This window comes from Saccostrea echinata, unplaced genomic scaffold (assembly GCF_033153115.1).
Source record: "Saccostrea echinata isolate AGI-Se365-2 ecotype Australia unplaced genomic scaffold, CSIRO_AGI_Sech_v1 ptg000002l, whole genome shotgun sequence".
In the NCBI taxonomy this organism is placed as follows: domain Eukaryota; kingdom Metazoa; phylum Mollusca; class Bivalvia; order Ostreida; family Ostreidae; genus Saccostrea; species Saccostrea echinata.
This window is the reverse complement of record NW_026889751.1, coordinates 16026162-16039964: the sequence shown is the minus strand read 5'-3', so window position 1 is coordinate 16039964 and position 13803 is coordinate 16026162. Positions and strand designations below refer to the sequence as shown.

The 13803-nt window shown below is 36.0% G+C and overlaps 1 protein-coding gene across 1 annotated transcript; it reads right to left on the bottom strand.

The window, feature by feature from the left end:
• Positions 1 to 11605: 11605 nt before the first annotated feature.
• Positions 11606 to 13498, bottom strand: LOC133200696 (uncharacterized). The gene has a single exon (XM_061336466.1). The coding sequence runs from the start codon at positions 13493 to 13495 to the stop codon at positions 11804 to 11806; it is 1692 nt and encodes a 563-aa protein (XP_061192450.1). The 5' UTR covers positions 13496 to 13498; the 3' UTR covers positions 11606 to 11803.
• Positions 13499 to 13803: the final 305 nt, after the last annotated feature.

The window sequence follows — 13803 nt, the reverse complement described above, 5'->3', positions numbered from 1 at the left end:
TTGATTATTATCGGCTTTAAACAATAAAAATCAATCAATCATAAAACAAAAACATTGGACAGAAAACTCTACCTGAATTATATAAATGTCAAACTATTCCGAAATTGACATTATATGTCTTCTGGATCTATCATTAACACAGTGCGTACAAGAGTAGCTGAGGTGGATTGAAAATGAATTTCAATCCCATGTTTTCTCAGACCCATTCTCTATCATCAAAATGAATGTTTTGACTCTAACAGATGGAAATGACGTAAGCAGCATATTTCAATCTTGCCATTTAATAATGTCGGAATGATTTGACCTTCGTGATCTAACTTCACCTGCTGGACATAGAAATATAGCCGTCAGTCACGTGTCATATTCAAGCTTATTAAAGCTCGTCATTTCAATCCTATGAGAAAAGGAATTCCTTGTAGCATTGCGCTTGATCCGATATTGACCTTTCTGCATGGATTCCTGGAATTAAAAAAATCTCGCGAGAGATTAATTACTAATATGTTTACAGCGATTGTCTGGTTTCCAACTCAGATTTACGAAAAGTTCTAAAAAAAAAAAAAAAAAAAAAAAAAAAAAAAAAATTGATCAAAGAGATACTTGTACTGCTCTTAGCTCTTTTCTATATATATACAATTATGCACATTTAACGGAGCTGGGCTTTTTTTGAGCAAAGTGAATTACAGTTGCATTAAATCTGAAATTGAAACTGAATATCTCGCGAGACTTGAATTTATGTTTACGCAATTATGGTCACCTATTCATCTTCCTCCGTGACATCAGCTAACCTGACATCTTAGCTTTTCATATTTCGATACAATAAAATGTTCATATAATTAAATAATACGTCCAACACACGTTTATTTTTTTTATATATGGCAATGCAGTTAAGCAATATCCATTTAATGTTTGAAACCCCATCGGTGTACTCGACTCTCTTCATAGGCGACTTAGCCATTTTCATAGTTATTATTTTAAAAATATCACTTTCTCGGAATCTTGAAATTACAGAACATGAGTTGTATTTTTGGTTCTTACCACACGATTGGATTAGAAACTTTTTTTTTCTCTCTAAAAGCAGAAAGGTGTGTGTGTAAGTGTGTGCGTGTGTACTTTTTCCTAAAGGTCATGTACAAGTCAACGGAACTTTCAGAAAATGTCGAGATATCCGGGGTGTCGAGATATCAGAGTTGAAACTCGACGTCCAAGCAGGGCTAATTTAATACAATAATCAGTTAAAAAAAAAAAACAAGAAAAAAAAACGCTTTCTTACATATTAAACGGTCATCAAAGTTTTGCACGAATCTGTTTTTTTTTCCGTTCTTTTCTTTTGCTAAAATCATCACTGTTGCTTTAATTTTCATCTTTCCCATAATGTATAGATTTCTTGACTGACTTTGTGCCTTCCGATTGGTGTGACGTGGTTGATGATTTTGAACATTTTTTTTTTAATAGCTGAATGACACCCATAACCACTTGTTACATGTAAAAGTATTTTTTTTTCCTTTTAGATCAGTGATTCATTCTCAGAAGATGTCGCATATGAACTTTTATCAGAAGTTCAATCATACTTTCTTTACAGCGTAATCCATTGTTTCTTCTTTTTCATACATATTTTCAAGCATAATTAAAATCACTGACGATGTAAATGTTATTTTATTATGCACACAGTATAATGCTCTTGAAGATCCATTATTCACATTCTTTTATAGCAAAATTTATTTACTTATTTATTCATTTTGGAAAATTTGTGCCCAAATCCTCCGTTTAATTGTGTGTTAATTTAGTATACAATTATTTATATAGGGGCTGTTTGTCCCATCCCCTCCTCATTTGTTGTTGTAGTAGCTTCAAATATCCCATGTTATCAGTATTAATATCCGAACAAAGTTGGGGTCGCTTTTTCAGGTTGAACTTTTCACGGTTGCTTTTTATTCGGATTTTTTTTCTTGTCAATTATCTCTGCCCCCCCCCCCCCCCCCCCCAACAATCATTTTGAAATCGACGCTACACCTGAGCCTGTGTAATCGTGTATATCAATATGATTAACTAGGGAATAAAATGGCTCAATATATTTTATAAGTTGTTATTCAAAATAAAGAACCACTTATAATATAAAGAACACGTATCTCCCCATCCCCTCCCCCTCAAAAATATGTATGCATGTAGGCACGAAGAAAATAAGTGTAAAACTTTCCGGCAACAATGAAACATAAAATTGCTTATTTTGAAAGTGCGCCATACTTTATTTACAATACTAGCGTACTTCAAAACTGACGTCATTATTTAACGTCAACGTAAGAAATATGACGTCATATTTAGACCAGTACCTATGTAAAAATAAAGACCTATACTTGTGCCAAAATATAAATATCATTGTGTTAAATTACACGTAAGGTATATGGTTAATAAAAGAAAAAGTAAAACACTTATTGAAAAACGACATTTTTGTCGGTTTGGCGCTGACACAGTAAACGACATTTATGTCGCTTTGGCGTCGAAAGGGTTAACAAGGCTTGCAACTGCATTCGCCCCTTTCCGTGCCCCAGACACGAATTTTTCCTTTTAAAAGTTATATGCAATGCTTACCAGCTGAATTGAGAACCCTCTTCTCTCCAGATATTCTTATATAATGATAAAAATCCTCTGGTAACAACTTTTCGTCCATTTTATATTTTTAAATAATTTTTTTCCTTCAAATTTCGCTCGTTTAATTCTCTAATCACGGAAGTTCCCAAATACTAACGTCCAAAACCCAAAACGGGCGACCAGTAAATTATTTGACAGTTCTTGAAAGACGCAAGGGTTAGAGTATATGCTAAACAGAAACTGTCTAAAACTTCCTTCCTAATCACTGTCTTTATTATTTTCTTATTTGCATCCTTAATCAAAGGAGTTTACAGTTTTAATTTATGGACCGGGGGGGGGGGGGGGGTTAGGCCTATGTAAGTCCAAATCATTTCATTTGTTTTAAAGTGAATTACGATATCAATAGTGTCAATCTTTATCTAGAATAAATTAAACATTGTGTCAATTGAATAACATTTAGACTTTACATTGAAAAATAAAGTGCAGGCATTTTTTTTACACGGACATGCAAATTAAAGAAAATAGCAATGCTCATACGCATATCAAAGGAATTTACGACTAAGATGAAAGCATGTTTTTGCAAGATAACGTGAATCTTAAAAAACGTTTTTAGAAGACACTTTTTTCTCTAAAATATTGGTTTAGCATGATGTAAGAAACAGCTAATATTGTTGGTCTTAATCGTACTAAGTTCTTTTGTAAAACGGACCCTAGGTCAATAAACGCAAAGAGGTTAAAAAGTAAATTTTAAAAAAATCGTTTGTACACAACATGGATAGAAGTTTGAATCACAGGTAAATTTAATAACAATGGAAATTAAAAGTTAGAGTCAGAGAACATTGTGGAAATGATATATGCATTAATATATAATTAATGAAATATCATTTTAGGGGAGGGGGGAGGGGTAACATTGCATTTCAAATCTCATTCTACACTAATTTGTACATGTATTGCTATATAATATGTACCGTGAATTTTATATAACAAAAAAGAAGCCTCGTTTTTGAAAGTGGGGCAGCCAAAAAATAATTAACAAGCAAACAAGATAAAACGTTTCGAAAACAAAACTGTGTGAAAAATCTGACATGCAAAAAATATAAAAATGAAAAACTGTCTCGACGTAAAAAAAAAAAATGTATTTTGTGAGCATGGTGTGGGTGCATTCTCTCTCCTTGACAGTAAAAAAAAAAAGGATACAATTATAACCATTTGGAAGCAAAATGTGTCAGCATGCGTGTGTGTAAAAGGGAAGAGGAGGGGCGCTTAACCGGCGTTTCAATGAAAATATCCATACTAAGTTAGGGGTACACTTGGGTGCTACGAACCTGGTTCAGTCCTTCTTCCATAAAATATCATTGATTAAAGAGTGATTTCTGGTGTTACTGCTTTTTGTTGTTGTTGTTGTTGATCTGCTATTAGGTGGAATTTTTTACAAGTAAAAATAATATATTTTAACTAATTAAGTGTCAGATCAAGATTCTTTTTAAAGAAGTTTCAATCGCTTTATACGTTGGCGTATAAGCAGTCTTTGGGTCTTTTGGATCTTCTGTGTGAATCACATGTAGTAAAAAGAGAAACAGTATTTTCAATTTTGTTCATATAAAATTGCCACATTGTTTAATAGATTCTCAATAATGATTAATATCATTACCCCCCCCCCCCTTTCCCATCATTCCCCCAGTCCATAACTTCTTTGATTAAGGATGCAAATAAGAAAATAATAAAGTCAGTGATTAGGAAGGAAGTTTTAGACAGTTCCTATTTGGCATATACTCTATCCCTTGCGTCTTTCAAGAACTGTCAAATAATTTACTGGTCGCCCGTTTTGGGTTTTGGACGTTAGTATTCGGGAACTTCCGTGATTAGAGAATTAAACGAGCGAAATTTGAAAGAAAATAATTATTTAAAAATATAAAATGGACGAAAAGTTGTTACCAGAGGATTTTTATCATTATATAAGAATTATCTGGAGAGAAGAGGGTTCTCAATTCAGCTGGTAAGCATTGCATATAACTTTTAAAAGGAAAAATTCGTGTCTGGGGCACGGAAAGGGGCGAATGCAGTTGCAAGCCTTGTTTCTTTTTAGTATACAGTTGGGATATGTCATTCTTAAAACGTGCATAATATCAAATTTCTGTGACAGTATAGTGTATATCAAGCAGAAAGATTTACAAAAAACTAAAAATTACCACTGTGCGCTTAAAAAAAATATTACGAATATAGTTCGAATTTCCTCGACAATACATTATATAGAAAATATACATTATCCTTGACCCAAGCGCCTATGGTCTGGGTGTGCAAAGGTACTTTCACCAACTTATTTCGCAAAATGTCGAAATGTTGAAAGACTCTTGACACTCTTCAGACCGTATGTCCTTTTTACTCTGCTGGGTCAGTGCATGTAGCGGTTTGGCTAAAGCAGCAAAATTTGGCACAAACTTCCTATAATAGCTACAGAATCACAGGAAAAAATCGGAGCTCAGTGATATTTCGTGGTTGAGCCTACTTTGGATTACCTCTGCTTTCTTTGGATCGGTCGAAATGCCTTGTTCGGACACCACATGCCCCAGGTAGTTAACACTGTTTGCAAACATGTACATTTCTTTTTCTTTAGCTTTAAACCCTGCTGCTGCTAATTTATCAAACACTCTGGATAAGTTCTTGAACATGTCTTCAAAGGTCTTGGCGTAGACAATAGTGTCAACGAGGTTAATGGAGTATATGTAGACCTGCTAAGACAGTCTCCATCAACCGGGTATTAACCTGATTGAATGGCATTGCATTGAAATGGTACAAGCCATTTCAAGTGACAAATGCCGTCTTGGCTTTATCTTTTGGATCCATCTTTATTTGCCTTATCCGGAACGGAGATTGAAAGTCGAAAACCATTTGCATCCCGCAAGTTGATCTAGTGTTTCGTCTATTCGTGGTATAGGATAGGCGTCTTCCTCTGTAATGACATTTAGGCGCTTATGATCAATGCAAAACCCCGTAGTTCCGTCCTTTTTCTTTACTAGGACAACCCTTGATGCCCAAGGGCTCCTAGAATGTTCAATTTTTTTTTCTAACATTTCCTTAACATGATTATCCACCTCTGCATACATGTGTTCTGGGAGCCTCCTACGAACAACTTTCATTGGCTTATGACTGCCTGCATTAATGCTATGTTTGGTCATACAACTGCAGGGGTCGACAATAACTTCAAAAGCATAGTAGCCCGCAGAGCTAGCAATTTATCATTCTTACTAGCCCAGTTCATGAACTAGTTGTCCAACAGCCAAAGGCTGTAGACTGAGTCACGAAACGATTAGAAGGGTAGGTGCGGGGGGGGGGGGTCCCCTTCTGTTGGTGAGGTTACGATCGAGGGGCATCCTTAGGAAAATTTTAAAATCTTGCATTCTGGCTATAATTTTAGGGCAAAATTATGTCACTTATTAAATGTAAATGAAGACATTTTTTCTTATTGAAAGATTCTACATTTATTTCTTAAACCACCCTTTTTCAAGGTTAGCTCATTGTCTACGTCAGTGCATTGCTTACAAGTATTTTCGGGAGTTTCAAACACTTGCTTGATAAAAATTATTGATAGGGTGGACCAAAACAATGTCAGACAATAATAGTTGACAGTCTGACCTATCTGATAATGACGATTCAACGATATTCCTTAAATCTCACTAACAAAATAGTAACTTTTGCATTTTTAATTAACCTTTTGAATTGCTCTTAAGTGAGTATTTGGTATTTAAAATTTCAGCAGCCCTGCAGGACAAGTTTGCTGACTTGTTTGGTACCCTGACCTCAATTTTCAGTTGTCCCGGGCTAGCGGGCCACTGTTAGTGTCAAACCCTGAGAAGTTCGTGCCACATCTTTATCCGATTTTGTCAAAATGTGAGCGTATTTTAAGTTGTTCAACTGTGGTGCCTGAATGTATTATTTCTTTGAGTTGGGTATAGCAAACATATTGGAGCAAAGTGGTTTCATTTTACTTAAGGACATTGGCAAGGTTCCTGGTTATAGTATAGAATTTTTCAATAACTCTTGAGTAGGTTTAATTGTACTTAACAGGCTATATTCTGGATTGTTTAACCTACCAAGCCAACCTTCTTTTTTAGATTTTGTCAAATCAGTGTTTTTGCAATTCTCAATGCATTTCCTATGTAAAATGTTGATAAAAGGGAGCTACATAATTTTTCACCATAATATTTTTCAAAAACCCACTTATTTCATATAGTTTTTGTATTATATACATTATTGTATCTTCATTTCCTATGACTTCTAGATATTTTGGCTGAAAATGTATATATAGAAACAGGACAAGAACATACCGGCACCAAACTTTATTTTTGAGTTACTTCCCTTAACAGCTATAATTACATATTATTCATAATGGTCAAGAGAGTCAGACTGGTTGATTGATTCTATCATGTAATTGACTGAATTGATTGAAACAAATAGTCATAAAAATATTGGCATGGATTTATTTCAAATTTTATTCGTAGTTACTAAATGCTGCTTCCTTCATACAACCTGAGAACTGATCTCAGTCGGTCTACCTTTCAGCGTATGTCACATCTTTGCCCTTCCCAGCATACTGAGCATAACTATGGTAAATGACAACCTGTTGGATCTTGGTCCCCTGAATACAATTCACAACAAAGCCATTACTAATTTTCTTTCTTGCTGTATAGATGATTCTACCCGTTGAAGGAAGTACATGTGCTTTTGTTTACCTCTGTAAATATATGCTTTATTGGTTTTCACCGCTTAGAGAATTCTACACGGGAGATCACTCTCAATCACTATTTCATAAGTGAAAAAACCCATGTATTAAACCTTTTTTCTCCGGAAAACCTTGACTTGCCAATGTCCTTAAGTCCTTCCTACCAATTCCCTTTCAGAATTTAAATACAAACAAGTGGGTTCCATAACACCAAATTCTTTCCCGAATTCTTCATTTTCTGGAACAATTACCTTTCAAGCGGTGACTATTTCGCCCTTTGAAGGAAGAGACAGTGTTTTTGAAATATGGAAATAATGAACGGTGTTCAAGCTCAAAGTCCATTTAGACAAAACAAATCGGGAGCAGAGCAAACACGAACCTCCAGATAATTAGGGATCAGTTGCCATGGAGGAGTAAGCAAAACCTGCCGACCGGTACACCCGCCGTGTACTCCTTGTCATGATCGTAAAAACGGAAAAATAAAAATAAAATCAAAATGTAGACAATTCAGTGTGTAAATAATGGCCTAACAATTAGTATGAAAAACGTCAGTCAACATTTGACTTAATGATAGGATGTTTTTGCTGATAAGGTCATTGTATCGACCATAAAACTTGACTTCAAACGAGACTGTTGATATCCTTGTTTCATCAACTTGTTTGTTAAAAGCTTGCCTCGTTTTAGAAATTGTTCATACGTAGAGCATGCTCTTGCGTATAGAATCAACTGGGAGACAAACACCACATATGCAGGTGATAAGGGTATATTGCTACATAAGCAAGGGAAGTTGACGATTGAAAAATTGATGTCATCACGTTTATCATAAAGCTTTGTTGTTAGATTACCATTAAAGTCTTTTTCTAGTAAAATATCCAAATATGAAACAGATGTGTCAGACTCGGTGGTATCTTTTATTTCAAGCTCACTGGGATATATCGTGTCGACATTTGAATGGAAGTAACTACTGTTAATTGATAATACATCGTCGATATATCTAAATGTTGAGTTGAAGGCCACAGCAAGTGTTTCCTTCTTATCATGTGGAAGTTTTTAATAAATTCTGCTTCATATGAATACAAAAATAGGTCTGCTAACAAGGCGGCGCAATTGGTACCCATGGGAATTCCAACAGATTGTTGAAAGACCTGGTCTCCAAAAACCACATAGGTATTGTCAATCAGAAACTCAAGCATCTTTTTGATATCAGCTTTAGAATACTTGTGTGTACAATCAGAATGCTTTTTAACAAAACAATTTTGCAAATGACCAATGACAAGGTAAGTATATTAACGAGTTCCATTTTCATTGAAAAAAGCTGCTGTCTATGATGTCAAAAAGCCTGGACTCTAATTTATCATGGGGAATGGTTGTATAAAGTGTTGAATAGTCGTACGTTTTGATGTTATTGATTTTGTTAAAATTTTGTCATTTCAAATTTTCTAAAAGTTCCATGCAGTTTTTAAGTATCCACATCTGATTTACAACACTTCTCGAATATACTGTTGTACAGTACTCCTTTACACAACATTTACTGGAACCCGCTATGTATCTTTGTTTGTATGGGTTTTTATGGAGTTTTGGATTCCAGTATTGGTAAGGTAATTCATATTTATTTTGATTATTGGGAATATTAAAAATATTTAAAACTGACATATTGTTTTGAAGAATTTCCTCCTGAAATCCCTAACCTATCTTCAAAGAGCTAGGTTCACTTTATGCATAAAATGGCCCTGTAGATAAACTAATTTATTCAATAACACACTATATCCCATTCTCAACATCAATATAAAGTACAGACTTAGTGCTTTCAGTTTGCGTATCAAAGTTTCCTCTAGAGTCCAGCTACTTGAAAGCAGGTTATATGAAATTGTAATGTTCTTGAATTTTGCAGAAAACTGATGTATTTGAGAACCTTCAACAAAGAATTTAAATATGAGAACACACCTCGATCCAAAAATTAAAATATGTTGAAAAATCTTCATAAGCAGGTCTTTCGTAATATATTTGCACATTTTGGATCGGAGGTTGTGCTGTATACGAAATATTGAAAAATAGCATATTTTAGCCATTTTTGAAGAAATATTCAGGATATGTGAATAATGACGTTATTCATTACGTCATAATGCATTGACTATCATGAAAATTTCGTCATTTGTAGTAGAAATTCAGTCACCAAGGGTTCAAGTGATATTATTGCCTTGTCGACTAAAACTATGCAGTTTTAATTTTTCAGAAATTCACAGGGCCAAAAAGGCTCTAAGTGGCTCTTGCTCTTTCAGATAATGACTTTCATCTCACAGCAAAAGAGTCTTATCGTGTAGATTGATTACACCTTGTTATTCTGCAAGCAGTCGCATCCTAAAATCGCATCTACATTAATGTCCGCAACCAGAGTCGTTTGGTAAATGATTTTCTTCCCAAATTAAAATTTTTTAAGTGCCTTCCCCAAAATGTTCAAAGGAGTGCCCGTAGCTGACAAGATAATTAATTCCTTTTCAGCCAACACTGTCTTCTTATCACTTTTTATGACCTCATATTATTTTTTGTAATAGAGGAGCAACGGTTGCTCCTGCATCTACTAATGTTAAAATCGACACTCCATTAGCAGTCCCCAAAACGTATATGCCTGGTTCATCAACTTTTTTCTGGACTCCAATACGGCCCTTCTTTACTAGTCTCTTGTTTCCTGAAGCTGTTTGTTTTGCGGTGCCTTCTTTCTTGTTACCCTTTACCCTGGGTCCTCCAGGTGGTCCAGAACCTTTCTACCGGGAATTATCTTTCCTTTTTGAACCCTACAGTTTCTCTTGAAATATCCAGGCTTTCGACAGTTGAAGCATTTTTAGTAGCTGTATTACTTGATTAATACGAAGCAAACTCTTTGTTTGGGAACTTTGCTGTTCATTCTTTATTTTGTAACATCTTTCTGAAGACTCTGAAGCATATCTCTCATGGATTTCATCACTTCCTCTAGAGTATCCGTGTTGGTTTCAACTGACAATTTTCCACCGCCTATCTCCCAAGCAAAAAAAATGCCTGTGCTTTGTGCGCTCTGCGCCAGTGAAAGCATCTATTTCCACAGCGTCTCTTATAGCATAATTAGGATTTTCTGGTCTTGGCTGTTTTATTCTTAGGTGCATGTCAAAGCTTGCCAGAGCGTTTATGAAATACTCTTTGGCTAGGATTTCACACAAGTATACGGAGGCCGTCGGATGTAGTATGCATAGACGTCTGATATCCTGTCCAAAGTAGGATTCAGTTTCTGTTGCTTTTTGGCGTCTTTCTTTTAGCTGAGCTCTGTAGAGGCCTGTTTGATTTACAGGAGAAAAAAGTTCCTCCAAAGATTTAGACAATTCTCGGAAGTTCATTTGAACCTATCTGGTAGATTTCCAAGCAAACTTTGGGCTACACCGCGTAGGGATACCACCAAATACATTCCCTTCTCCTCCTCTGACCACTTGTTTGATGAAGCACAGGTATTAAGATGAGACCTGCAGTCCGACCAAGACGTTTTCCATCAAAGGTAGCAGGTTTTACGTTGCTTAGTTTATTAGCTCTGTTTCATGCTCTTTCTTCAAATCCATGTGTCTGGAATCGTCCTTGCTTTTCCGCAAAGTAATATTACTTGCATCATTAAGTGGTTTTGATACATGCCAGAATTTCGTTAATTTTCAGAATTTTCTTTAACCTGAGGCGAAAGTGGATTTGAAAGCATTCTCCAAACCGACACAAATGCCAGGATCTCTAACGGTTAGATCATTTAGACATAGTAAATGTCTTTTACTGTTCCTTTTTTTGAAAACGCATGCTTTGCTTAGAAAGCTCTTTGAATTGTTCCTTTAAATGCTTTATCTCTCTGTCCTCCACGTCTTAGACCTAGACTGGTCTGCGTTTTTTTTTTTCGATCATGACGGGGGCACGTGGCGGGTGTGGCTGGTCGGCGGGGGATGCTCGTTCCTCCGTGGCCCCTGATCCCGCCTCTAAATTTTAGGTCCTTGTTTGCTCTGCTCCAAATTTGTAACGTTTTATTGGACTTTTGGACTAATTGGATTGAGTGCTGTTCGTTATCTTCATATTTCATCGAAACGTTTTCTATCTAAAAACTTCAAACCAAGTTTGAAACTCACAGCTTAAATATTCATAATTTCATAAAGTTCATAAAGTGTGGGACAGACATATTCAAATGTTTTGTTTGCAGTAATTTGAAAGCCGTATATGAAGTACACTCCAGTCCTTAAGATGGTGAGCTTCAAACAACAACAACAACACAAATTTGCCTCTCTTTCGTTTAGATCATCCCATCGCTGCCACTAATTTTGTAAATTGTTCTTTGGGTTCTCCAACCATGGAGAAAGAGATATATAATTGTTTCTGTAATGCCTTGATATTCATAGGTACACTTGTCATTTACATTAAGTTTCCTCAGTGAAGTAATATAAAGGTAAATTTCAGCAAAAAAATGTTTGCTTTTATTTGAGTCTATGTTGTTGGAATTATATTTCACTGCAGATATTTGATTTTCTTCACTTGTTTGTTTGTCCACTGAGCGACAAAAAGATTGTCATTTGTATCTGTGCAAAGTCCCAGGGGTCTACTCAGTCCACAGTCTATATAATGGAGGAAATGTCCATCCTGGTCTATGATGTGGACACAGAGATTTTTATCGTCAGCTGTAAGGATGTGACTCTGGCTGTCTGTGGTGATTCCTCGTGGATTGAACATTTTGTTCTTCGGAGCAGGAGTATGTCCAGGGTACGTGAATCTCAGTTTCCCAGCCTGATTAACCACCACTACTGCTCTAGCTACACCATCAGACACACAGATATCTAGGTTCTTGTTCTCAGTTATGGATCTGTAATAAAGAGAGCCAGAAGAATAAAGAGCTTTACCTTCATCATCAAACTGAATGGTTTGTTTTTCTTCTGAGCCAGAGTAACGGACAACTTTTGATTGCTTATTATCATTACTATGCAAGATAACCAGGAGTTCACTAGAGGAGGTTCTACAGACACCTTCAGGTTTCCAGTTCTCTAGTCTGATCACCTCTTCTATCTTCTCATTTTTCACGATGTTAACAGTTTTATCATCATAATCAGTATAAACTAGATCTCCACTTTTTGTCACCGCTATGTTAGATGGCCAGTTCCCTGATGTAGTTCTGATTGACTTGAGTAGTGATCCCTGGTTGATGCAGAAGAGTTTCATGGTGTTGTCTTTACCTCTTGTCCAGATTTCTTCATCACTCAGACAGGCCACATTGCGAAGTTCTCTATACCCTGTGTCTATGGTGGTGACAGTCTCTGGATCATCAAGCAGCTGTTTGACTGAAGGAAAGGATTCAGCTTCTGGTGATTTCTGTGGTGTCTTCATGCTGTAACCATGTTCATCTGAAGTTAAAGAACTTGATGATAAGGCTCCAAACAATTTACTAAGTTCTTCTCCATGGATTTCTCCTTGAATGAATTTGGGTAAAGATAAAATAATTTTGCGTGGAAGACTTCTGTAGACATGTACATTTGATGTGACACTCAACAGTTTTGACAGGTCATTTGTGTCTGTAGCCATTTCAGTCGAATCTATTTCATCCTTGATGTCAGAAATTTTCTTGTTTATTTCATCCTGATGTTTCAGCAGAGTTTCCATCTGTGTCGTTTTCATCTCATCAACTTCAGCTTTCAGTTTCTTGACTAGTTTGTCAATTTCTCTGTGCCAGTCCTCTCCATGTTTTGTTATGGCCGTTGAGAGATCTCTATATTCCTTTTCTAGCCTATTTATTCTGTTTTTTACATCAGAAGCAATGTCCTGGTAGGTTGGATAAATTGTCTCATTTAATTCAGTGCTTTCTTCCATTAATTTATTCTTTTTTTCATCCACAACTTCCAAGATTTCTGATACCTTATGACCTAGATGTTGATCAGATGCAATGCACTTAGTGCAGACAGGAATGTCACATTGATTACAGTACATTATACATTGTTGTTTATTATGGGAATTACATCCACAGTAGAGGAGGGTAGATTTTCTGTCCTTGAAGTCAACAATTTTATGAGGTTTTGAGAGATCAGCGAAAACATGTTCTCCTAGACAGGCCTTACACAGGTTGACAAGACATGTATCACAGTACACCTGTACTACAGCACTCTCACATTTGTCACATCGCATCACATCCTGGGCACTGGTGCGGGGGTCCATGATTGAGACACTGAAATATGTAAGTTAAATCTGAATATTTCAACAGGATATCAATAACAAGAGGCCCATGGGCTACAACGCTCACCTGAGTCAATATTGTCCTGCTGTCTTCATCAGCAGATTTTTTCTCCTACATATTAGATCCCTCACTGCTCAATGGCCGTAAGTGCCGAGTATAGCACAAAATTTGCAGCTCTCCACCGGCAAGTGGTGGCGTCTCCATATGAGTGAAAAATTCTCGAGAGGGACGTTAAACAAAATACAATCAATCAATCTCCTACATATTCATATGTAAAGCTTTGATCGCT